Source organism: Nannobrachium achirus (genome assembly GCF_963921795.1).
Source record: "Nannobrachium achirus genome assembly, chromosome: 6".
Classification (NCBI taxonomy): Eukaryota; Metazoa; Chordata; class Actinopteri; order Myctophiformes; family Myctophidae; genus Nannobrachium; species Nannobrachium achirus.
Window position 1 is genome coordinate 43,150,675 of NC_137815.1, and position 26,973 is coordinate 43,177,647.

The 26,973-nt window shown below is 44.3% G+C and overlaps 1 protein-coding gene across 1 annotated transcript in view; it reads left to right on the forward strand.

Annotated features, from left to right (window-relative positions):
* megf6b (multiple EGF-like-domains 6b) overlaps window positions 1–26,973 on the forward strand; it is a gene marked incomplete at both ends in the record, with an annotated part of 93,255 nt that overhangs the window by 62,171 nt on the left and 4,111 nt on the right. Inside the window, 28 exons of the mRNA XM_080729007.1 lie at window positions 673–795; window positions 3,631–3,756; window positions 4,526–4,648; window positions 5,559–5,681; window positions 5,815–5,952; window positions 6,997–7,119; window positions 8,724–8,846; window positions 9,573–9,746; window positions 11,396–11,527; window positions 12,273–12,401; window positions 12,887–13,015; window positions 13,970–14,104; window positions 14,670–14,804; window positions 15,410–15,535; window positions 15,854–15,985; window positions 16,530–16,658; window positions 16,868–16,999; window positions 18,088–18,216; window positions 18,625–18,753; window positions 19,120–19,248; window positions 20,373–20,501; window positions 22,502–22,630; window positions 23,489–23,617; window positions 24,347–24,475; window positions 24,988–25,119; window positions 25,220–25,348; window positions 25,573–25,701; window positions 25,868–25,996. Of these exons, the coding sequence (XP_080585133.1) occupies window positions 673–795; window positions 3,631–3,756; window positions 4,526–4,648; window positions 5,559–5,681; window positions 5,815–5,952; window positions 6,997–7,119; window positions 8,724–8,846; window positions 9,573–9,746; window positions 11,396–11,527; window positions 12,273–12,401; window positions 12,887–13,015; window positions 13,970–14,104; window positions 14,670–14,804; window positions 15,410–15,535; window positions 15,854–15,985; window positions 16,530–16,658; window positions 16,868–16,999; window positions 18,088–18,216; window positions 18,625–18,753; window positions 19,120–19,248; window positions 20,373–20,501; window positions 22,502–22,630; window positions 23,489–23,617; window positions 24,347–24,475; window positions 24,988–25,119; window positions 25,220–25,348; window positions 25,573–25,701; window positions 25,868–25,996 (3,654 nt within the window). The remainder of the gene's footprint in view (window positions 1–672; window positions 796–3,630; window positions 3,757–4,525; window positions 4,649–5,558; window positions 5,682–5,814; window positions 5,953–6,996; window positions 7,120–8,723; window positions 8,847–9,572; window positions 9,747–11,395; window positions 11,528–12,272; window positions 12,402–12,886; window positions 13,016–13,969; window positions 14,105–14,669; window positions 14,805–15,409; window positions 15,536–15,853; window positions 15,986–16,529; window positions 16,659–16,867; window positions 17,000–18,087; window positions 18,217–18,624; window positions 18,754–19,119; window positions 19,249–20,372; window positions 20,502–22,501; window positions 22,631–23,488; window positions 23,618–24,346; window positions 24,476–24,987; window positions 25,120–25,219; window positions 25,349–25,572; window positions 25,702–25,867; window positions 25,997–26,973) is intronic.

A 26,973-nucleotide genomic window follows, 5' to 3' on the forward strand; every position in this document is an offset into this window, starting at 1 on the left:
GAATGAATGTTATAGCAGTCCAAAACAGAGCAGGGTATTACGCGCCACGTCAGATCTCACAGGCGGTCTGTCACGGAGCGCAGAAAACTATTGATTAATCCTTGACCCCTGAAATGGAGTGGGTTTTGGAAATTGGTCTGTCTCGTTTGAAATTGTTGTCACAGAACAAACCGCTTGTGTTTTGTTCTCCGGGAGCTCTTAAGATGAAGAACCCACTGCTTTATTATTTGTTTATCATTTCCCGTGCTTAGCTTTGTGGAATGTGTATATTTTGCATCGCTCTCATTTAGCTTCCATATGTTTCTGCGCCATACCCTGGGGACTCAGAGAGAAGCAGCGGAGGAATTTAAATTTGGTTTTAAATGTTCAGTAGTTGTTACCACATGGGGAACTTGTTTGTTTGGGTAGTGATGCGCTCGTAGAGTAGTTCTACCCCTCATCCATCATTCCTTTGCTTTAAGTAGTAAATCTTCATCCTTAAGACCATATTAAATTCCTCTCCCAGCCTGCCAACTTGCTGGACCCCATTTTCAACTGGTAGTTATCTGATAATGGCCGGGATTTGTAGAAAAATCGTACTAATTTCTCTCCTGTTGGACCTTTGCTCCCTGTCTCTCCTTCTCTCCCTGACTCCCTCCCTCCCTCGCTCCCTCCCTCTATCCTCTCCTGCAGATATTGATGAGTGCCAGGTTCACAATGGAGGCTGCCAACACAGATGTATTAACACCAGGGGCTCCTACCACTGCGAATGCAACCCTGGTTCTCGTTTACATGTGGATGGAAGAACCTGCCTTGGTGAGTAACATATAGACAACTGTGAGGCTGGGGTTGTGTTATATAAGTTAACCTCCATGCCAGTAAATCACCTTGAACTACAACTCTATTTGACATGTTAGTGCTTTAGTAGTGTTGGGAGGCTCACTGTTTTGGGGGAAAGAATCCGTTTTAGACCTTGTCAGTTCTTGACTGGCGTTATTTAGGCCTCATTTCTGTCATGAGGCAAACCATTCCCTATGTTACTATCTGTCAGTGCAGTATTTGACATCTCAAGTAAGTCTCACTCCCCGTAGTATGTGTGCAGTGTAGTATGTGTATATGTGTGTGATCTTATTGGTCTTGACCAATGGAGTGTTTATGTGTAGAACCTGCACCTTGTTTCTATCATGCCAGAAGCATTAGCTCTGTGCAGCCTTAGAGCTTTAAGAAACAGCTGATGGAGAACACGTATAAACTCAATATCGGCTTGCACTGCCAGGAATGTATACAGGGTGTCCTGTCACACATTTGGGATGGAAAATGTAAATGTGTGCTGCTTTTCTTGGCTCTGGCATGCTGTCAAAGGGATGGCTTGCAGTTACAAGGAGAGTGGATACAATAGATGGGGATAGATAGTGTCACTGAGTGCCCTTTGTGTGGTGGCTGTTTAAGGAAGAGATGATTGATTGTACTAATAATCAACGTGGTCATGTAACATGATGTGTCTGATGCTTATCAGTGAGGTGGATGGTGGTCTGGAGATAGAATGGACAAAAACAGCTGATATTAATTGTGTAGATTAAGTCTCATTATTATCTTCTACAGCTATTTCCTAAATTGTGATATGAGACATTGCTCAAGATCTGAGTGTAAAAAAAAAAGATCTTTACACTATTTTATTATTTCAAGATGCTGCCTCTGCTTTCGAGACATCTTGTGAAATCTCTGCACAGATTTTTTTTCTTAAACTAGACTAAATAACTGAGATCTTGTTAAATCTCTATGTAGATTTTTTTCTTAAACTAGACTAAATAAAATGAAGAAGTGTAAGGTTAAGTAACAATGATGTGGCATCCCTGTGAATCTCTGACATCATATTGATAACGCTGACAAACATTTGGGGGACGTACAGTTAGTACAATACGGACAAAATCTCTTCTAGAAGGCTCGCCCCTTAAGCCCGATGTGTGGCTGACTCCCTAAGGCCGATTCCTACTGATCCGATCCACAACGTACAGTAGCGTCCAATGTGTCCTGGACGCTACGCACCGTGAACTTGTAGATCTGCTATTTTTGGACCGTAACACCATCATACGACGGAGCATAAACATTAAGTATAAAGCACATAAAATGTTTTATAGCACAGCTGAAGGCCAAGCTGTCTAGATTGGTTTGGCTGTATAACATGTGTATACCGGTACCTCAAAAGTAGACCAGTCACAGCAAACAGCACTACGTGCATGACGCCATGAAAAACAACCACCTCTGGCCATAAACGCAGCATGAACAGTCTGCACAACCAGGAAATGTCTGGTGAAATTATGGTCAAATTTGTGGAGTGTGAAAGCAGCTTTGTACTTCTAGGTGAAGTATTAAGATCACCATTGACATTTGGCCAAAGGAGAAATTATCATCACCCTTGTTGGCATGTCAACAAGCAGCCAGTTTAGTCACTGTGGGAATATCTCCTGTATAGGGTGACTTCACCACTGAACACCTCTGTGATTTGTGTGGCTTCATTCACAAACTGCACGCATACAGGAAGACCACACCGTTAATCTGGAATCCACAGTATGTCTTTTTTTTTGCATTGCACACCAGGCTGCAAAGACCACATACTAGATAGAGCCTCACAGTGCATACCAGTACCTCCTTGAAATGCATATCAATCATCATGAAGGCAACGGGCAGAAAAAGCAGAGCAGATGTCCACAGATATCAATTCAACATCTCAGTCATCCCCAGCTCCAGATCTGTCGGGAGACTGAGGTCACACACATCACGTGCACGGACCGTGTAAACGCATAATGTTTGAGCTGGAAGGGTCACATGATGGATGGAGCTTGACTCACGGCCAGTTATACTTTGTTGGACGGCCATGTCGCTCACCAAAAACAATAATTCATTGCATTCTGCCATAAAAAATCTGTTATTTTTCATACTACATAGTGGCCGGCATTGGGTTAACGTAGTGTTGAAGTGTCCTTGAGCAAGACTATAACGGCTCCCGATGAGGCAGGTTTCCGCCTTGCATGGTTTCCTGCATTGTGAATGTAACGCACATTGTAAAGCACTTTAGATTAAGTCGCAATATAAATGCACGACTTACAAAGTAATAGTATATATTTCCTTACACGCTATGAAACAAGAACATGTACAGCCTATATACCTGGCTGTCTGGGTTTCAACTGTGGTGTGAGTGTGAGAAAGAGAAAGGTATCTGCAAGATAGAAAGGAGGGGTTATTGAGCCGTCCCTGCCCTCGCCTCATCCAACGCTACAGAGGGCTCTCTGCTCGGTCTCGACTGTCTGTGTGATTGCTGGTATGATGGAACTTTAATGGCGCAGAGCGTAACAATCCACTGAGGTATTTAGTGCAGTGTTTGTCTTAGTATCAATTCTCAGGTCACATCCTCCCTGAGAAAGTAATCTGTGAATCTGATGCCGTTGTCATGTCACAACTCTGTAATGGAAAACAGGATTGTGAAATTTTGGATATAGATTTTTTTTTTGCTCTGCAAAAATACAGTTCCAAAATGATTATTTTATTTTATCATTCTTTGCCAGGTAACTCTTCTTGTGTGCTGTGGTCTGTTTTTCTCTCGGGTCCTCCATCTCTCTACTGATTGGTCTGTGTGTTTGATCCGTCCTGTAGCTGTCCACTCCTGTGCCATCAGCAACGGAGGCTGTGAGCATTACTGTGTGCAGCAGTCGGCTGCTCACTTCCGCTGCCGCTGCAAGTCAAACTACATACTGGAGGAGGATGGCAAGCACTGCAGATGTGAGTATTTATTCATCCACTCCATTCACAGTACAATACCCACGCCATGTAAAAGTGCACGGGTGCACACAAGGTACTCGCTTTTGAAAAAGGTTGCGAAATAATGAACCGATGAATGATTCAGGAAAAGAAATGCATGCCTTTCAGTCAGAGCAGAAATCATTTATTGAAGGTGTGATTTTGGAGGAGGAATGGTAACATAAAAAAAAGGCATATTAGAAAGGACAGCTGCCAGCTGTAATGATCTTACAGGATGTCTCCAGTGGAACAGGATTAACAGTCATTCAGGGATGAGACATTACCTCGCTATGAATCAGTCCTCTTTCCTGTTTCTCCCCCCAAAATTGCTCACTTGATGTCCTGTCTCCTTTGATCTGTGTCTCATGCCTATGGCCTCTGGGGCCATATGATGGGCCCCGATCTCATGGGGAGGAAAGATTATGATGATTCTTTAAAAAACAAAAGACTGTCTTTTAGATGCTTTTGCGATGTAATTGTTGGCCATGAGCAGCTTCCTCTAATTTTTCGCAGGACTGAATGTTCTCATCCCAGAAGTTGTGCACGATAATACAAGTTAAATACGTAACTATGCATTGGAGAGTGCCCAGGCTGGTGCAGGGATGGGGCCTAGGTAGTGGGCTTGTGGCGGGGGATTTAGCATTCACATATGCTCTGCATTAAGTTCTCTCCTACTGTGATGGATCTGTTCCACATTTTGTTTGATGGATCTGGGTTTAAAAATGTCTTATCTTGTTTTTTTGCGCTACAGTGCAAAACCCCTGTGCGGTCAACAACGGAGGCTGTATGCACGAGTGCCGGGTCGACGGCGGCAACACATTCTGTGACTGTAAACCGGGATTCCTTCTAACAGAGGACGACAAGACTTGTGAGGGTAAGATGTCCGGCTGTTTGTTATGCCGACTTTATCCTGGCTCTTACTTGGCCTGCTAACTCAAACATGAAGAACATCTTCATTGTTCACTATAAACCCTAGCATCCCGGTTCTGGTGGTGAACATTTGGCCAAAATAGCAGATCAAAAATAGCAGATCACACTGTTATGTGAGGCGTTGTGAGCTTGTAGATCGGCTATTATGGCAAAGGCTTTTGGTGCGAAAAGCAGACCAAGTAAGTAAGTATTGAGAACATGAATCCAACCTATTAGAAAAATAGAAAAGATCAACAAACCAAAACACAAACCAAGATTTACACAACCCTGATGATAGTGCTGTCAAACAAGTCTTTGAAGCCATCTATGATATCTATGAAAAAGTGGAATCTGCAACACAATCTTATACAATATGTAGTGTGTGTGGGGGGTCCCTGCTTCATCTCTCTCTCAGCCAAGGAGTCCTTGGCCTGAAAATTAACGTTGAAAATTAACAGTTGTGAGACATGAAGGGTGGTGCTGGTGAGTAGTGACATTAGAGGTGGCATTGATGGAGCACTAAAGATGGCTGGATTTAAAGGGGAAGACCACCCATTTTCAATATTGAACTATGCCATTAATATACCAATAGAGGAGTTGTGTGGAAATAGAAAAAAAGTTCCCCCTCTTCTGTGTTGCCTAGGATTAATTTTGGGGTTTGTATTTTAAAGTACAACTTGATGACATCACACCGTTGTACTTTACAATACAAACCCCAAAATCAATCTTCCAGTTCTAGGCAACACAGAAGGGGGGGAACTTTTTTCTATTTCCACACAACTCCTCTAAGTTATATTAATTACTTAATTCAATATTGAAAACGGGTGGTGTTCCCCTTTAAGGCAAATGCTTGTCAACATTCTGTAATTTTCCAGATATCGACGAGTGTGCGACTAACGAAGCCAACTGCGCCCATGGCTGCCACAACACGCTGGGATCCTACGCCTGTGTGTGCAACACGGCCTACGAGCTGGGAGCCGACGGAAAACAGTGTTACCGTGAGTTCGTGACCACGTCTTTTCCATTCAATCCCAAATGTACAGTGTTAACGTATGCATCTTTAGGCTAAACGCTATACTTGAAACATTCCGTCACGAATACATTTTGATCTTATCCGCTTGTTCGTGACAGGAATTGAGATGGAGATAGTGAACAGCTGTGAGAACAACAATGGCGGCTGTTCCCATCATTGCCAGCATTCCACCAATGGCCCAGTTTGCACGTGTAACCAGGGCTACCGACTGGACGATGACCTCAAGACTTGTGTTGGTAAGCTCAAATAAGAGTCTGAGCAGATATGGAAGAGAATGCGAGAAATGGCTTCAATATGTCCATAGGGCAGCCCAGTCACAAGATCCATACTGCTACATACTGTATAGTGTTGTGCAGTGTATGAATCTCCTAATGCTGGAATCCTCACTCTGATGACTCATTTGATTACTCTGTTGACACTGAACCGACAACAAACTTTGACATTAAATGTTGAACTTTTGGCATCCAATACAATGTACTCTTCCCCAGACAGTCAGCCTGGATGCTGTTGTTCTCATGTTTCTCATCTACCGGTAATTGTAATTCACCCTATCTGGAGGTGCACATGATCACAGAATAGAGGAGAGGGCGTAAGCGTTTCCATGTTTGTCACTGAGTGTTCTCTAAAGCAGTGGTTCTTAAATATTTTCAGGTGAAGGACCCCCAAATTGATTGATTGATTGAATACTTTTTTTTTTACAGAAATATAAACAGCACAAGGTACAGTCAGACATTATGGCTAAAAGGATAATACAAAAAAGTCCTGGGGATTTGTTTCCACTGTGGTCCTGAAATTGATGTGTATTTGGCCTCGGACCCCCATCTGAAAAGACTTTATGCCAGAGACCCCCGAAAGAGAAGATCTTTCAAAGGTTTTCAGAAATAGTAGGTAGTGGACAAGCTCACAAAGGGTTACGTTGTGAGCTTGTAGATCGGCTCTAGCTAAGAATAAAATGGGGTTACAATGGTTAAACTGATTTAGCTGGGGATCCCCTGGAACCCTTTCAAGGACCCCTGGGGGTCCCCATACCACACTTTGAGAAACTATGCACTAGTGTCCCCCCCCCCCCCCAAAATAAAATGAAAAGAAAATAATAAATCGAGGAGAAAAACACAACACTGAAACGCAGCTGTGTTTCCCTTTTATTTACATCCTTAACCCCGGCTGGCAGCCCAACTTATACACATTTAATCCCATAAAACCTTGCTCTCGATGAAAAGGGAAGCATATCATTGTGCTCAGGTTGTAACTTTTGTTACGGCGTGTGTTTTATTTGGCAGACGTGGACGAGTGCGGGGAGCAGAGCTCGTGCTGCGAGCAGGACTGTACCAACTACCCTGGGGGTTACGAGTGCTACTGCTCAGCGGGCTACAGGCTCAACTCAGATGGATGCAGCTGTGATGGTATGTGTTGCCCTCAGTCAACAATGAACAACACTAGTACTTTTACTATGGTGGAAAGTACATTCAAGTAATGCGTAATGTAATTTTGAGGTACCATTTACTATAGATTATTATTAGAAGAAATACTGTAGGCCTACATCAACTGGGGACATTGGTGGCCTACTACGTGGTTAAGTCGTGTACATATGGGCTCTTAAGCAGCCATACAGTGAGTCCTGGGTTCAATTCCCAAGCCTGGCGTACCTTTCCTGCGCCTGCGTGTCACTCCCAGACTATATCCTGTTTTCAAATAAAGGCAGAAAAGCCCCCAAAATATATACATTCATTAACCACTTACTGTATGTATGCCCTATTTTTGCGACCGTAGGTCGCACTTACTATCAAAACCTGCACAAACTGTGAGTCAGTCCGTCAGTCAGTCCGTCTGTCTGTCACACCTCACACGTCACACTATTTCCCTGCTCATATCTCCGCAACCGTTGCCCCGATCCATGCCAAATTTTGCACACACGCTCCTTGGCTGCCAAACTACAACCTCCAAGGACCCCCAGAGCTCCAGGGACCCCCAGGTCCCTGGGGGACCCCCAGATGTAAAAAAAGACCAAATGTGCAAAAATGACCAAATGACCACTCCAACATGGCTGCTCACGGGGAATTCCCGGGGACCACCGACTCCTGGTGCTCCAGAACGGATGCCAAAGTGGTGGCGCCCCCAGTGGAGGACCCCCTCCACTGCAGCTCACATAAAATGCCGTAACTCGGGCTAGGGGCGTCCGGGAGAGCCGGGGCCGGTACCTATTCGTCCGCCAAGGCAACGCGGAGACCCCACCCCTCATTTCTCACATGGCCCTCTTCTAGCGCCACCATGAGGCCGATTCTTGCAAAACACATTTTTGGACACTGCTCCTACAGATTTTGCCCTAAAATCACGCACATCGGTACACAGTATGTCTACACATTGCCCACACAACTAGGAACCAATGGCAGTTACAGCCCTCTTTGTGTGTACATGTGACCTACGGTCGCTTATCTCCCGATTAGGGAGTCTTACTGGTATACTTAGCCTATTCTGCTGATCTTTAAGCTCACAGCACATCGCATTGTGATGTGCTGTGAGCTTACAGATCTTCTATTTTTGAAGAATTGACACATTTAGATTTTTTTGTTAATATATATTCTGCATAATGAGTATCTTTACTTTTGGTACTTTAAGTATATATTTGTATGCCAGTACTTTTGTAGGTTTTACTCAAGTAAAGTTTTGAATCACTTGTCAGAGTATTTCTACATTGTGGTATTGCTTACCTAAAGAAAATCCAAGTACTTCTTCCACACACTGCACTTTTATAGGTTAACATGACACTGATTGTTTATATCTGTTGAAACTGGAGTGCCTCCAGTTTAACTTAACGGTAGAAGCTGGCGTGTAGTTTCTGTGAGCAACAAGGTCGTCTTTGTTTTAGTTTATCGTGTGACACGAGGCAAATTATTGCCCTTTGGTTATATTGCATTTTGGCTCGATCGAGACACGATCTCATCAGAGGTTCAGTGATGCATGGAGGAGGCGTTTGACTTGAGTGTTACGTCTCTCTGGTGTTGTGTAGATGTGGACGAGTGTCTGGCAGCGAACGGCGGGTGTGATCACACGTGCCACAACAACGCTGGCTCCTTCCAGTGTTTCTGCCGGCGGGGCTTCCGGCTGGACGAAGACCGGCACTCCTGCATCCGTGAGTACCGTGAGGCAATCAGGTTAAAACAGAGCAGGTTGAGCACAAAGCCTTGTGGCCAAAAGTCCTGCCAGACTTATAGTTATAGGGCTTCAAATCAATATCACGATTGTTTCAAAACTGATTACGATTAATGAACGATTATGAAAAAAAACTAAAGAGAAAAGATCTACTGTACAAACAAAATACATTTTATAATTGTTGGCCATGAACGGCTGCCACAAGTTTTTGCAAGACTGAAGGTTCTCATGCCAGAAGTAGTGCAGGTACAAGTTAAATACATACAGTAGATATGTAGGGAAAGTACCCAGGTTTGTGTAGGGATGGGGCCTGACTCGGGCTAGCCTGTAGTGTAGATCGTCTATTTTTCACATCATTTTACAACAAATTATTATACAGGGTTATGTGATTAATCAGACTAATGGGTTATAAAAAAGATCAGTCCCAGTGTGAAGTGAACGGTGCCTTTTCATTGAAGCTTGGCCAATGCCCAGCTTTGCGGGACTGACATACGAACGGACGGACATATGGACGGACGGTCATGCACACAAAGCCACATTTCTTGAGCAGTTAGCACCACTCAAAAAAATATATATACATATTTTCAGTTAATTGCCTAGCCCTGGCTACTGTGTGCCAAAGGTCCTGGCAACGTAGTACTATTGAGAACTGCTCATGAAACTAACTCTCTCTCTCTCTCTCTCTGCTGTCTCTGTGTCATTATAGTACTAGAAAACGCCATTGAGGCCCTGTCCAGCGGAGGCCCCATCGAGCTGCCTCTCCCTCGGCCCCAGCTCACCCTGCTCCAGGACTACAACCAGCCTTTTGAGCGCTACGACGACTATGAAGATGACGACGGGGAGCTGAGAGAAGAGAGCAACCTGAGCAACCAGAAATACGGTTAGTCACTCTAGATTTTAACCACTTTAACCATTATTTTATGTTTTAACTGTTGAAAAATAGCAGATATACAAGCTCGCTGCGAGCTTGTAGATCTACTTTTTATTTATTTTTTGTGAATTGATTTTGCAAATCTTTGAATATACGTATATATTTTTAAACCAAACATTTGTAACTCAAATCTTCCTTCTCAGGGTCCCTGGAGCTAAATATTTTGAGATGGGGGTCCACGGTAAAATACATATAATTCTATGGGTCCTTGAAATTAAAAACTTTGAGCACCACAGATGTAGATTAGAAAGATAAGTTTTTATGAAAACCATTAGGATTTAGGAGACATTTTTAGATGTTTTTCAGCTATTAATGGGTTAATGATGTAGCCCCCTCATCCCCCCCCCCCCCCACACACACACACACACACACACGCACATACAAACACATGTATTAACACTCCCCTTGCGAAACACATGCATCGCCATTAACAAATTAGCCTCCCCCCAACCCCCACCCAGCCCAAACATGTGCATTGCCGTTAAGAGTAAAAGCTGTATCTGATTACGTCGGGAGTCCGACTCACAGGAGGTAGAGCTGTCTGACAGACTCATTTACTGCAGGCAATTACAGGCCACATGGTGGGGGTTAATTGTTCTGCCCTGCACTCCCAGACTGCTCCCACCTACCTACCTACAGCGTCCCAGGGGCCTCTAGGCACCGGGAGCCTCCACCATGGGGCTTATGGCAGGGATAGCAGCACGTTCTGTTGAGTGTTGCACAGCCCTTGATGGATTCATTTGACAGCGGCGGTCGTCAAAGTTTAGCGTCACCTCATCTGGGCTTGTTTGACTTAATAGCTGGAATGTTTATTATTGTAATGCGATATTATCCTATTTGTTAGGAATTACACGGTACAGTAAACAGACCTGTTGCGTACCTGGCTGTTGTACAGTATGTGTCCATTTTAATTGAACCTTGAGTTCGGACATGATTTATTGTAAAGTATAGGCACTTGTTCTCAAAGTGGGGTTCGGGGACCCCTCGCAGTCCTTGACGGCATTCCAAGGTGTCCCCAGAAGAATTTGCCTCAGTTAAGCACACTTAAAGGAGTAGTTCACCCCCAAAATGACTTTTTTTCTATTGATTAGTCACGCCATGGAGACTAGAGTTCAATAATATTTTTAGTTTTTTGTTGCATTCCTAAGACAAAAATGTGATAACAATAAATTTGCCCCCATTCGTTCCGGATGGGGACCCATTTCGAAACGGGTCCCAATCCGGAATCAATGGGGGTAAATTTACTTGAATCAAATTTTTGACAAAAACCAAAAAATATTATTGAACTCTACTCTCCATGGCATGAGTAATCAATAGAAAAAAAGTCATTTTGAGGGTGAACTACTCCTTTAAGCCCTGTTTTAGTTATCTATAAGCTCGCAACACATCAAAGTGCACATGAGCATGTACTGTAGATCTGCTATTTTTGAAAAATGTTGACTTATGGGGTATCTCTTCGCACAAAAGCTTTTCTATTGCGGGGTCCTTAGCTCCCTGAAATCCATATCAATTTGGGGTTCCTTGACATGAAAACGAACCAGTGGTATACTGTAGTGTAGAGTACATGTGACGATGCATCCTGTCTGTGTTTCTTTCAGTGTGTATCGATGACACGTTTGGTCACGACTGCAGTCTGACATGTGACGACTGCTCTAATGGTGGCAAGTGTACTGCACAGAGGAATGGATGCGACTGCCCCAGTGGATGGACCGGCATCCTCTGCAACCAGAGTGAGAACAGCATGCACACACTCTTTCATAAACCTGTAAAAGTGGAAACATGTTAATGGATGTTCGTACTGTATGTTATTGAACTGTACTTGACTTTCATTCTTTATGTGCATTAAGCTACAGAACGCACGTGGTCGGTCATCTTTGTTTAAGTTTATTGTGTGACAACAATGAAAATGACATGTATTGCTTTTCTGTCGCATTGTCATTTCCTACAATTTCCTTGGAGGTTCAATGATACCAGGCACGTGCACACACATAGACATTAAAGGGGGCTTGAGCCCCTGCCCTTTTACCCGTCCCATGAATGCAGTTTGTACTGTTGAAAGAAATGCAAATGCCCCCTTTCCATGCCATACCTGAAGACAGCATTCAAATTGCCTTGTCCAAACTCTCCTGAACTTGAATGCAGCATCTTATGTTGAAAGATTTGTCCTCTCTGTGTAGAAATCCACGCTGTTATGCCACATCTCCAGTATTGACTTGATTATGCTTAGTTCAGTGTGGTGTCACGCACCGAAAATAGCCGACCTCCAAGCTCACAATACGTCGTGCTGCGACGCGCTGTGAGCTTGGAGGTCTGCTATTTTCGATATTTTCACCAAAAGGCCCTTTTAAAAATGTCAGCCCCTGCCTCTATAACATTCTCTGCACGTCCCACAGTACCTCAAGTGAACCTGTACTTCTTCTTTCACTGATATAATGGTGACTGATTGTATTATTATTTTTTTCTCATACCAAACAGCTTGTTCTGACGGACACTTTGGTAAAAACTGCTCCTTCCCCTGTAAGTGTAAGAATGGCGCCAGCTGTGATCCTGTCAACGGGAACTGCCGCTGCCCGCCCGGTGTCAGCGGAGACCTGTGCCAGGATGGTGAGTTATAGCCTCTCCACCTACAGTACAGCAGTATATTTCTCAGTCATTTGATCTGTCGTCAAAGCAATTCCATGTTCTACCATTGAAGGGTTTTATAAAGTCATGGGCTGTTATTTTAAGCTTAGATAGATTTACCTTTATCGCTCCCACAAGGGAAATTCAGTTGTCCTGGCAATACCACAGTATGAAACACAGGACAGATGCAAAAAAAATTATACAACTAAGAATAAAGAATAAAAAAATAAAATTAAAACAGGTAGTTACGTACAGGGATTAGTAATAGGGTACCAAAAACCAACAGGAGATTTAGGGTACGTCTGGCCGTCCACACCCACTCATGATTTACATGTATGAGCTATTAACAGGTAAAAATATAAATGTACATAAATGTATGAGTTAATGAATGTGCAGTTACGGGCTATATACATGTACATAAGCAATCTATCCCCAGTAGTGTGATGTTGTCTTCCTCTCTGTTCTAGGTTGTCCGAAGGGCTTCTATGGGAAGCAGTGCAATAAGAAGTGTAACTGTGCCAACAACGGCCGCTGCCACAGGACATACGGAGCCTGTCTCTGTGACCCTGGGCTTTATGGGAGATTCTGCCACCTGCGTACGTTACACAAAGTCACACATCTACTGTATCTCACTTCTTGTAAAATCATACAATCATTCTGACTATGGCGTATACAACTGTTTTCCAAACAGTGGGTCGGGACCTCTATTTTTTCCTATACAGTATGTTGTTTTTATTATCTCAAAACATTGGAAAAATGTTGTGAATTATAAAACAAATGCTTTTTTTCCTAAACAATTTCATGAAGAAATCAAAGAAAAATCGTAGAAAACTAATGTTTAAGAAGTAGTGAAAATAGCTGATCTACAAGCTCACAACGTGGTGTGAAGCGACACGTTGGGTCCCGGGTCTCAAGCTAAAAGGTTTGGGTACCACTGGCGTATACAGTACATGTTGAGACAACCAGCCAATAATTCACAAGTGTCCCCTTGCTTTAACTAGAGGCTGAATACATTATAGCCTGGGGTGAACATTGCAGATCTTCAAGCTCACAGCGCATTATGTTGCGACTCGTTCTTTCTGATCAACTATTTCCATGCGAAGAGATTTAGAGTAAAGGGAAATAAGGAAGGGACCAAGTATACAGTAGACCGCTGGGGGAACCCGGTCAAGCTTTTCACTCCCCTGTATGAACAGAAGCATGAAGAAACATGCAGTAATCCTGGTCTCGATACTGCCTCCCCCTGGTCAGCTGGGGCGCCTGATGGAGGGGAAAGGAACTGGTTGGAATAACGTGTTCCTTCCACTCTCTACATCCTACCGGGGAAACTCCCCCCTGTCAAGTGATAAGAAGCGGCTTGCTCACTCCTCATGCATTGAAGGAAGCATGAGCTCAGTTCAGGGCTCTCCCCTGGTCGGCAGAGGGAGAGCAGCGCCCAGTATTACAGTTTTTAGGCAATTGACACTGGATGAAAAATGGGTTACAAAAAAAAAGAAAATTTAACAAAAGCAGTCACCCATCACATTGTATTTAATGCTTGTGCCCCCCAGCTTGTCCTAAGTGGGCCTTTGGACCAGGGTGTTCTGAGGAGTGTCCGTGTGTCCAGAAGAACACACTGGAGTGTCACCGTCGCCATGGCACCTGCACCTGCAAGCCTGGTTACCAGGGAAAGACTTGCAAGGACGGTGAGCGCTCCGCACTGTTCATCATGAATCCATGCCTCGTGCATCTCTGTGTGTCTGGAACTCATTTCACAAAACGCTGGACGGATCGCTTTGCACATTGTTATAAACTTTTTTAAATACCGTATCTAACTTCAATTTTTATAGTGGAAGTCAATGGAGCCTCGATTGGACTGATACCTTGCCCAAATTTGAAGCCAGTTTGAAATGCATTAGACCATGCAGGGAACCCCATTTGATATGATTTTTAACTCTGGGACCACAATGTACTGTGTCAAATCCTTACTGTTGATTTAACTCTGAGAGTGTACATACAGTATGACACCAAATGGACCCATAAGGTTTCGTTTGGACACACTCTGAGTTACCAACCCATAAGTGTCCATTTGGTTCCTAACTATCAACCATTTAGCTGGGGACTCCTGGAACCCCCTCAAGGAGCCCTAGGAGTCTCTGGAGCCCATGTTGAGAACCACTGTCCTACCAGTCTTTATTGTGTTATCTGCTGTGTTGTGTTGCATTTCGGGGTGATAAGTAGAGCCTCTCTGCACTGCCCCCTTCTCCCCAGAGTGTGACCCAGGCCGCTACGGAGCAGGTTGTGACAAGACGTGCACGTGTTTGCCAGGCGTGTTTTGTCATCACGTCACTGGGGAATGCCAGCGGAAGTGCCCTCCTGGTCGCCGAGGGGAGAACTGTGACCTAGGTAAGGTGACAACACGTGGAGAGGACATAACTTGATTACGAATACGAATACACCATTCGTAGCCAAGTGTGGACAAGGACGGACGCATTCACACCGCACAGACGACTAGTCTGGTGAGACGTAGGAGGAAGAAAAACATAGTCCTAGAGACCTCTACGTGCCTGCAATCCCCCAAGAACACACAAGGCAGAGAGCCTCCTGTTGGCTCTGGCATAGGGGATTGGACAATAGCTGGAAATCTGGAGGAGAGGGACAGTGATTTGGACAATCAATGCTGACCCGCCAACTGGAGAATGTTGTGGTCAAAACACTCCAAGAAGGTTGGCGACCACCTGATGACCTCTCTCCAGGCCAAGGCTTCATCCATTAGAAATGGATTATAATTGCATCTTTGATGTATTTACATACATTACGTTTAGCAGAACTTCAGTATTTCTCAAGGTTTCTTCAATGTCATATCTTGTGTGTGGATCTAAAAGTATATATAATTATTGGTAATAGTGGGGGTAGTATTTCCAAAGCTTATTTTCCATTTTCCTGGCTTGTTTGACCAGTCTTGATTTTCGGGGGGCAGTAGCTAAGACCTGAACTGTGTCCTATTCCAGACTGTCCCGAGGGGAGGTTCGGAACAGGCTGTCTCCACCCGTGTAACTGTACAGGCGCCCCATGTGACAAAGTAACAGGACGATGCAAGTGTCCGGCAGGAACATCAGGCAGTCACTGTGAGAACTGTAAGTATTACTACATTGTTTTTACAGGGATAATTGTTACAGACAAATAAAATGAAATCAACAGTAAATGCATTCATACAATCAGTATTAATCAAAAACAGTCTGGTTTAAAAGACCATGTTCTCCCAACAAAGACAGTTTCCATACCCAATGCAACAACAAATAAAAACAATATGTGTTTATGGAACCTGCTACAACTCAAGTAAATGAAGGTTATAATTAGGCCCAGCTGCTATGATTCGGCGAGCTCTCTTTTGGGAGGATTCAAATCATGTAGCCAGAGATGCATTTCCAATCTTGCCATAATCTTTGCCACAGTGTGTCCAGAGGGCTTCTGGGGTCCAGGGTGCAAGGAAAGCTGCCCGGCCTGTGAGAACGGGGGCGTGTGCGATAAACACAACGGCTCGTGCAACTGTCCTCCAGGCTTCATCGGTAGACTCTGCCAGAACTGTGAGTATTACTGCAGCAACGGGAAGGTCTCCATGGTAACAGCAAGCATTACATTGTTAACCTCGCTGAAGTGAAAACTGTCACTGTGTACAGTCAGTGGGATACCATTGTTATGAGAGTGTGGTCGAATTCTTACAGCCATGTTAGTTTTGACAAGAAATGGAGCGGGATGTTAGAAAGAGAAGATGGGTCCATTTTCCGTTGGGCCATTTACTGTACCACACAGACACACAAGCCAACTCCAGTACATTAAACCTCCCTCGGTGAAACAGCTCATAAATAGACCTTCGGCAGCCTGAAATCCACCTCCGAAATGTTTTCGTTGAGACCAGAACAAATGTTATTCCACTTTAAACAACCATTTTCTTCTTTAAAAAGCCCCACTTGATGGTCTAATCGCTGCCCCGAAACTGTCATGGGAACTTGCCTCTGTGCGTCTGGTGGAGCAGGCCTGTTTAGTTCACGGCATCGGGTGTTTGAATTATTATCTCGTTCTCTCTCTCTCTCTCTCTCTCTCTCTCTCTCTCTCTCTGTCTATTTTTAGCATGCCCTACTGGCCGTTTCGGCCAGGGTTGCCATCTTAAATGTGTGTGTGAGAACAACGCTCGCTGCCACCCTGTGACCGGCCGTTGCACATGTGCCCCTGGCTGGACTGGGCATAACTGCAGGAAAGGTACTGTTCTGTGAAATAAAAAGCGTCCTTTGGGCGTGCAAAGCGCGCTTCAGCGTTCCAGCGTTCCAGCGAATAAAACCTTCAAATTTGGATTTGAATTATACAAGAAAAGGGAAAACCTGTAACAGATGTTAGTTGGATATTTTTGACTGAAACATATGGTCCTGAGAATTTTCCTGATAGACATTCTTTCCTGGTTTCCGTGGCAGCTTGTGACGCAGGGCACTGGGGAGAGGACTGCGCTGAGACGTGTGACTGTCGGAACGGTGACGGCAGCTGTGATGCCGTGACAGGCCTGTGCAACTGTGAGGCTGGTTATACTGGAACACGCTGCCATCAGAGTATGTAGCTATAGCGCTGTCAACGAGTTCATACAGTATACAAGTGTTTCTTCCACAGGTTTTTTCCAGTGGTGGCAAAAGTACTCCAATTTTCAAAAGTATCAATAATGCAGTGTAGAAATACTCTGTTACAAGTCTGAATTCAAAATGTACTTGAGTAGAAGTACAAAAGTATTGGTTTGTTGCCTAAAACTGGAGGATTGATTTTGGGGTTTATATTGCAAAGTACACCGATGTTATCCTTTTTCTGCTTTTGTAATTAATGTTATCCTATGTGAAGTACTATGTTCTATCCGTCTGTCTTTCAATGTTTTATGAGATACATGAAGTGGTTCTTGTGTAAATAAGCCGTAAAGCTTACTAGGATCTCCTTTTAGCTGACCTTGTACCAGTGATTTGTCATGAAACTGTACTTTTTTCTATTGCAAACTTCTAATAATCTATTCAATCAATCAACCGTGATGACATCATCACGGTGTACTTTGCAATGCAAACCCCAAAATTGATTTGGGGGTTTGCATTGCAAGGTACACCAGTTTTAGGCAACACAGGAGTAGGGGAACTTTTTTCTTATTTCCACATAACAACTCAAAGGTATAGCCTATTAATGACCTAGTTCAATGTTGAAAATGGGTGGTTCTCCCCTTTAAAGTACCAAAAGTAAAAGTACTCATTATGCAGAGTGACCCATTTCAAGTTTTCAAATGTATACAAATCTTTAGAAAATAGCAGATGTACAAGCTCACAGTGCATCGCGATGCATTGTGAGCTTGTAGATGGGCTATTTTCAAATGGCCGAATTAAGTATAGGCTATAGGGCTGAAGTGGTTAATGTGTGTTTTGTAATAATAATCAATCTACAAAGTAACTAGTAGTTAAGGTTTTCAAATAAATATAGTGGAGTAAAAGTACAATATTTGGATCCGAGAAGTAGTGGAGTAGAAGTACAGTACTTAAGTACATGTACTTAGTTACTTCCCACCACTGGGTTTTTCCAACAGATGTCAATGTCTCTTAATGTGTCATAAATTACTGGACTATTTGCCTGCATTGTCTATCATCTGACTCCCCTCCCCCTCCCCCCGCAGAATGCGCCGCAGGTACGTTTGGCCTGGGTTGTCGCCATCGATGTCAGTGCGACAACAAGGCATCGTGTGACCATGTGAGTGGAGCTTGCACCTGCCAGGTGGGATGGACCGGAAGCTTCTGTGAAAAGCGTAAGAAACCTTCCCAGACATCATCTCCACGTCCTGACACCTAAAAAAAGACAAATTCGTCTCTGGTGTTAAGGTATTTACAGTATATCGTCGTTGTCGAGTGGAAACCTTGTATGTCCAAAACCGTTCGTTTTTATCATTTAATAAAATGAACTAAACTAGTGAAAACAGCCGATCTACAAGCACACAACGCCTCGCACCGCGAGGCGTTGTGTGCTTGTAGATCTGCTGTTTTCACTACTTTTGAGCGACGGCCTTGTCTGATGAAGCAGAGCTTTACTTCGCGAAAAAACTTACACATTTGAAACTTGGAGGTACGAGGTTTCTGCCCGACAGTGACGATATACAGTGTACAACACATCTTATGGTATCGTGTTTATCTGTGTGTTTCTCTTGTGTATATTTCAGCTTGTCCTCAGGGCTTCTACGGTCTGGACTGTCAGGAGAAGTGTTTGTGTCTAAATGGTGGGAGCTGTAACCATGGCAACGGGGTGTGTTCCTGTCCCGCCGGCTGGATGGGTCCTCACTGCAACCTGAGTGAGTTATCACACACAGCCACAGAGCTTAGAGAAATATTCTTACACTTATCTTACATCGCCACCATGAAAGCTCCAAAAGCTCCAAAGCTCCACGGAATCGAGACTAGTCCAAGAGGGGTTCATATCAGCCATGGGTTTCATAAAATCCTCTTTGTACTGAGATCATCTCTGTAACACTGACACACATGTTTCAGGAACATTTGGGAGAATCCGGCCCCAGAGACGATCGCACATGAGAAAGTAAATGACTCGGGTTTCCTCTGCGTTGCTGCCTGCGTCATTTACCAGAGCACTGGTATTTTCTCTCTTTTGATGAGCAGAGTTCACCAGAGGGTAATGATATTATTTGTCTCTCCCCTGGCAGCGTGCCCGACCGGTTTCTATGGGGAAGGATGTAACCAAAGCTGCGCTTGCCACCACGATGGCAGCTGCCATCCGGCTAGCGGACAGTGTGCGTGCACGCCGGGCTGGACTGGGCCCAGCTGCACAGAAGGTGAGTGCAGGTGATCTAAAACTAATTGTGACGGCAACAAAAGTTTCAAATGAGGAATCGTAAAAATACACACATATGGGTATTTGGTGGCATGACCGAGTCTGCCATTGTCTTACAGGTGCAAACACCACATGTACAGTATCAGCTTTGCGTTTGTGAGATTTATCGTGTTTTTTTTTTTACAATTTTATTTATACATTTTCAAGTTTAAAGACAAGACATACAGTACCCTCCCCCCCTCCCCTTAAAATTGAAAAAAAGGAAAGAATAAAAAATGTGTGAGATTTATCGTTAACAGTGATATCTTTTTTTCTGTGCTAGAGCAAAATTAGTTAAGTGCCAAAGAGAAGGCAACAAACAGAAACTTATGAAAAATTAAGAAAGGCCATACAAAATAAGCTCCCGGGTCACAAATGAGAATCAAACCTACAGTACACAAGAAGCACCTTTGTTTGCAACCCCAACAGACTTGCGTGATTCACACGTACTAGGGTGGGATGTCACTGTAAATGGTAAATGGTGCATTACATAGATTGTGCATTACATTCACCCATTCACGCACACATTCATACACCGGTGGCGGAGGAAACCATGCAAGGCACCAACCTGCTCACCGGGAGCAATTAGGGGTTCAGAGTCTTGCCCAAGGACTCTTCGACATTAGCCAGTTTAAGCAACGCTACGGCAACGACAGATGACAACGGTAATCGGAAATGATCCGCGCTCGATAGATAAACCTGCCGTCGCCACGGCCGCCTCTACTACGGCAGAAGGTCCCTTCCCACGTAGCGCCTACTCCGTCTGCTGCGTGTGCGCGTCGCCATGGGAACCAAAGCATTCAATGGAAGGGGTGGGAACCCGTCGCCGCTGATGCTTTGCTTAACCATTTCGATCGCTACGGCGATTACGTCATAGCAGTCGTAGTCCCACCTCACGTTGCGGTAGTAGAAACGGTCTGCTTAATGTCGCTATTAACTCAAGGGGAGCCCGGATTGGGAACTGGGAACCCTTCGGGAACCCTTCGTGCTCTAATAACGGTTTCTCTACCCCTGAGCTATGCCGCCCCTTAATGCATCACTGTAGCTAAAAGAATACATTAAGTATTATATATTTATTTCTCCCAGAGTGCCCTTCAGGCTTCTATGGAGCCGACTGTCGCCATCGCTGCCTGTGCCAGAATGGAGCCACCTGTAACAGAACCAATGGAAAATGCACGTGTGCCGAAGGATGGATGGGCACAGCCTGTGAGCTTGGTGAGTGACAAGAACATAGCAATGCCATAATCTCCATGTGTCCTTCCAAGGTACATTATGAATGGATTCAGTAGCCATTTTAGGTTCATGACACCAACGTACAGCTACCGTAAGTATTAATCAGGCCATACAGTTCTACCCATAGTAATCCTTTTGAACCCAAAGTGAAAGTGATAGTGTTCGAACATTTCTTGAATCAGTTCCAGCCTCTTTCAAGACCACCAGAAAGTCTTTGAGTGGAAAACCGTAATGATGTTGGCTACTAGACTAGTCTGGGCAGAAAAGCAGAAGAATAACATGAACTGAAATGCAAGTAACCATTTAGAACAGTGGCCCTATGGTTGTTTTACTGTATTCAGGAAATACATTAGTCTCAGTCTAATTTGCCCTCTTAGCTCATATGTTTTTTTTTTGTTATTCCCTGGTGGTGTGTTTGGTTCCGTGAACGTGTTTGTGCACCGTCGACAAGTCTCGCAAAGACCCCACAGTCTCCTTGTCTGTCCCGTAAATGTCTCACTGTCGACCCCAGGACGGCACTGGGGTTCACTCTCCCCGTGCACCACATCACACACTATTCTCCTGTTAGAACCTTTCTTTCTGTGGGTGATCCATGCCAGACCCTAGCCAGCCTAGTCTTCGCACACAGGAAACCTCTAATCCTGCTGCTGGAAAGTGCTTTACCCTCTCCACTCTGCGGCTGGCACCCCAGGGTGCCAACTCCATACTCTGTCCAACCACAAATCATTGAGGAAGGTTACTGGAAAGTGCACTGCTGTCCTCAGCAGAAAGGGGTAACTTTCCCCTTCGCATGTGGGTTTCTTCTCCAAACGTCACAATGTTTCTGTGGTGGAAAAAGCACTTGCATGTTTTACTTAAGTAAAAGTATCAATACTGCAATGTAGAAAAACTCTGTTCCAAGTATTTCAAAATGTACCTGAGTAAAAGTACAAAAGGATTGGTATCAAAAGGTGCTTAAAGTACCAAAAGTAGAAAGTACTCATTGTGCAGACTATCCCATTTAAAGTTTTCAAATGTATAAAAATCTTAGCAGATCTACAAGCTCACAATGCATCACATTGTGACGCATTGTGAGCTTGTAGATCGTCTATAAATGTAGCGGTGTAAAAGTAAAACATCTGCCTCTGAGATGTAGCGGAGTAGAAGTAAAAGTACTGCAAATTGGAAATACTCCAGTAAAGTGAAAGTAACTCAAAATTGTACTTAAGTAGAATAAGTACAATACTTGAGTAAATGTACTTTTAGTTACTTTACACAACTTATTGCTGTCCTCAGCAAAAAAAGCATATAACGTTCCCCTTCGCGTGTGGGTTTTCTTCTCCAAACGTCAACGTTGTTTTCTGTGTTCCGTCTCGCTCTGTGTTCTGTCTTTTGTGTGTGTCTCTTTCTTTCTCTCTCTCTCTCTGTGTGGTGGGTGCCTTGTTTGCCATGCAGGGGCGTCACACCAAATTCTGGGCCCTGGGTACAAGGATTGACTGTGGGCCCCCATGAATGTTAACTATTGAAAAATAGCAGATATACAAGCTCACAGCGCGGCACCGAGTGCCGCGCTGCAAGCTTGTAGATCTGCTATTTTTGAAAAATTGTGAAAAAGTGTGCAAGAAACCCATGTTTCCATTTCAGTGATGCTCAAACTTTTTCATGTGAAGGACCCCCAAAATGGTATGTATTTGGCCACGGACCCCCATCTCAAAATATGTAGTTCCAGGGACCCCCCGGACGCAAAATTTGAGTTACAAATGCCCGCTTAAAAAAATACATATTCAAAGATTTGCACACATTTTCACGACTTTTCAAAAATAGCAGATCTACAAGCTCGCAGCGCGGCACTCGGTGCCGCGCTGTGAGCTTGTAGATCTGCTATTTTTCAATAGTTAAAGTTACTAGGGCTCCTCCACCTTGGGCCCTAGTAACTCAGTCCCACTTTCCTACCCCTTGTGACGCCCCTTGTTTCCCATGCGTGCTGCTGTGTGTTTACCCAGAGTGTGCAGCGGGTCGGTTCGGGGCGGACTGCCAGCAGCGCTGCGAGTGCGAGAACGCCGGGCAGTGTGACAGGCAGACTGGGCAGTGCAGCTGTGGTCCTGGCTGGGTAGGAGAGCGCTGTGAGAAAGGTACCGTATGATGGAAGTCTCTACGTACCGTACAACCAAAGCAAAAATGTGTTAATTCAGGGGTTTTCAACAGGGTGTCCGGGACCCCTAGGGGTCCCCAGAGTTACTACAGGGGGTCCTCCGAATCTTTGAGTGATGACTAACTTTTTTTCTCCTTTTTTATATTAACCACTTGAACCCTAACGTCCATAATCTGAGAACTTTAGCCAAAAATAGCAGATCTACAAGCAGTCACAACGCCTCGGACTGCGAGGCGTTGTGAGCTTGTAGATCGGCTATTTTTGGCAAAGAGGTTTGGTGTAGAGGGGAAAACGAGCAGACTAAGTACAGAGTGGAAGGTCAAGTTTATTACTGACTTCAAGTGGATAAATATCTGAAAACACAAATTGACATGAATCCAAAATACACTGATGATTGTGCTGTCAAACTATATGGAATCTCTCTCATCTCTCTCAACTAAGTGGTCCTTGGCCTGAAAACATTGAAAACCCCTGTGTTAATTAGTCCTGTGGTTCTCAACCTGTGGGCCGGGGGCCCACTGGTGGTCCGTGAAGATATTGCAAGTGGCTCCCCAAATAATGGGCAAAACCAAGATTTTACTGCTCATTTAATACTAATATTAAAATAATGTAAAAATGGTACTCTTTCTATATATTGGTCCCATTGATCCAAGCCAGAAAAACACAATCAATTGATTCATTATTAAAATAAACTGCACACTGCTTTCAAGACTTTCAAGTGGGTTCTGATCCAGAAAAGGTTGAGAACCACTGCATTAATCTAATCATTGTATTACTTAGCCATTTGAGATAGTAATCCTGTCTGATTTTGCGTTGTTTTTTTTTTTGTGGTCTTCAGCATGTGATCCAGGTCAGTTTGGGGCCGGCTGTGAGGACAGGTGTCAGTGTGAACACGGAGCTCCATGTCACCACGTCAGTGGAGACTGCCAGTGTCCACCAGGGTGGAGAGGAAAGCTGTGTGACAAAGGTACACCGAACATCATAAATAATCCTAAGAGTCCTGTAAGGGTTCATTTGGAACTCCCTCAACATAGCCTTGCTTACTCATCTGCGAAGAGAAAAGCCTGGTGACAATTCCGTTCAACTTCCGCCGTGAGAATTTCACCGGAAGATTACAACGCATGACGTAACTTCCGTAAACACAGCACTTCCGCTAGAACAAACCGGAAGTCATATTGTGGCCAGGGTGCCCTCTACAAGGAACCCTGAGGGTCCCGAGGCGCTATTATTGTTCCCGTAGTCGATGCCTTGTGAGGGAGCGCTTGTTTTCGGTGGAGAAGACAGAGGCACGCTGTTTCAAGCGGACTTGATCCATGTGAGACACCACTGAGTGAGTAAAGTGAGCGAGTCGCCGTGTTGAGCATGGCGAAGTCCTCTTGAGCTGACTCAGCACCATCCGAGTTATAATCCGATAGGAACAGAATCGTAAATCCTCGCTCCCCCTACTTTTGGCACCTCTGCACGGTCCAAGTGAAGTGAGTGATCTCGGAGCGATTCCTAGTTCAGCCAATCACAAGCCGCAGAGACAATAGTCCACTTTGAGAACTACTGCTATAAACTGTTATACTTTAGCGACCCCTGGTGGATAATCAGAGAAGTGTTTTGAGAAGGTTTTGCACCAAGGAATTTGTATTTAGCCTGACATTTCTGTGCTTGCTGTAGTAGTTTTTGAGTGTCTCTAATTGTCTTCCTTCAGCATGTCTGCCTGGTGCTTATGGCGAGGGCTGTCTGCAACGCTGTAGCTGTCCACAGGGGACGTCATGCCACCATGTCTCTGGAGAGTGTGGCTGTCCTCCTGGCTTCACGGGCAACGGCTGTGAGCAGAGTGAGTAGTGTAGTGACATCCTCAACCTCCCCCACCCTGTCACCTATGCTTTTTTTGGTCATTTCTTCCCCCTTTTTTTGCTTTTTTACCAATTTTCTTTATGCCAATTAATTCCTCCCCACACACAGTGTAATACATTTTTAATAACCGGATAAGTGTGAAGTGTGGGATGATGGTCTTTGTCACTGCATGTACGGGTTGGGGCGGCACCTGTCAGCAGGTAATGTTGAACTTGACCAGGAGGTGCTATGTCCTCCCGGTAGGGGCTCCTCACTGGCAGGTGAGCCTGCCTGTAGGGTACAACTGCAGTGGCAAGCAGTGGGAAGGAATAACTGGCTTAACTAAATTGAAAGAAAAAAGGGGAAACAAATAATTGGCTACTCTTAATGCTGTACAATATTATTTGGTGAACTATGATAATTCTGTGCTCGATGCAATCCCTGAACAAGCAAACAAAAAAATATAACAAAAATATGCACACAGTGAATCTCTCTCTCTCTCTCTCATATCAGCCTGTCTCCCAGGGACATATGGACTCAACTGTAACCAGGTGTGCCAGTGCTCAGAGACCAACCAATTCTGCCATCCAGTGTCGGGGACATGTTACTGCGCCCCGGGCTTCCATGGTCCCAAATGTGACCAGAGTATGAACCGCACTATACAATATTAACATGAAACCTCTATAGGACACGTGGGATCTCCATTGAAGTTCTGTGAGATCATTTATGTTTCTTTTTTCTTCAGCGTGTCCAGAGGGTCGTTACGGCCACAACTGTGACAGAGAGTGCCGGTGTCACAACGGTGGGAGGTGCAGTCCTAGCACAGGCGCCTGTGAATGCCCACCAGGGTTTATAGGAGCACGCTGCAATATCAGTGAGTTTACAGCAAACTTTAATTTTCATTGAATAAAAAATAAATAATAATGATAATATTGAATATGAATCGAATGGTTGACCACTTTAAACCTTGCGTCCATATTTTGGGCATACCATTATATTATTATATAGTGTAGGCTGTAGGCAAAATTGTTAAAAGTATAAAACTGGGTTTAAGCGTTGGGTTAAGTGTTAAATGTTGCATGTGCCGTGTGTTGACAGCGTGCCCAGCTGGCCGCTATGGTCCGGACTGTGGCCAGGTGGCGCTGTGTGGAGAAGGAGCACAGAACGACGCCGTCTCTGGCAGGTGTGTTTGCAGGCCGGGACGCAGAGGTGAAGACTGTGGCCGTGGTGAGTTTTCAAACGCCAAGGTCTTACTCTTTTGGCTTCACTTCCTGACAGTTTCTGCAATGTGTGCATATCCTTCTGCCTTCATTCATTGTGATTCAATGTGTGTGTATGCTTGTCTCTGTGCGTGTGTTTGTGTGTGTGTGTGCATGCGTGCGTGAACTCTCAGGCTGCGCTCCAGGCTGGTTTGGAGTGGACTGTCTTTACCGTTGTAACTGCAGCAATGGAGGCGTGTGTGACCCTACGTCTGGTAACTGTAGCTGTGGCCTAGGATGGACTGGAACACACTGTGACGCAGGTGGGTGCTTCACACCCTACACTGTCACACAAAAACAATCATCTCACTGCAGTATATCTTATACAGCAGGTGTCTTCAACAGGGGGTCCTGGACCCCTAGGGGGTCCTCAGACTTACTACAGGTGGTCCGCCAAATCTTTGTGTGATAAGATAATTATTTTAAATTAACAACTTGAAACTTCGCATCCCTATACTCTGAGTCTGAGGAGAACTTTATCCAAAAATAGCAGATCTACTACAAGCTCTCAACGCCTCGCGCTGCGAGGCGTTGAGAGCTTGTAGATCAGCTATTTTTGGCAATTAGGTTTGGTGTAGAGGTAAAAGAGAGCAGACCAAGTACAGAGTGAAAGGTCAAGTTTACTAAGTATCGACGATTTAAGATTCTAAGTGGTTAAATGTAAAACAAGTCTGAACTTATCTATGAAATCGATGAGAATCTCCTTCACAACATTTATAGAATATGTAGAGGGGGTCCCTGCTTCATCTCTCTCTCAGCTAAGGGGTCCTTGAAAACGTTGAAGACCCCTGTTATACAGTGTACTGTACGTACAGCATCGTTGTTCGCCCCTAACTGACCATAATCACATGGTGGCCATTTTACTCTTAAAGGTAGTGTGAGTGAAATTATTTGGTTAAAATTAAAAGGTTTTTGTAAAAATCCTGATAGTGATCATTCCTATTGTGCAGGGGTATTCAACTAGATCAGGCAGGGGGACACAATTGTAAAATGACTTGAAGTCAGGGGCCACAAGTCTTTTACAAAATGAACAAATGTTCACGGTTAACAGTTTGCCCGTTTGTTGTGTGCTATAGGTCTGATAGGACACAACAATGGAATTGTTGTGTCCATTATATAACTTATTAGGGCCTGCTTTATACTGTATTCATGCATTTTGATGCACATAGGATAATGATAGTGGCAGTCCTTTATAGTGCACAGGCTTTGATTTTAATATTAATAAAATAGGAAGTAGATA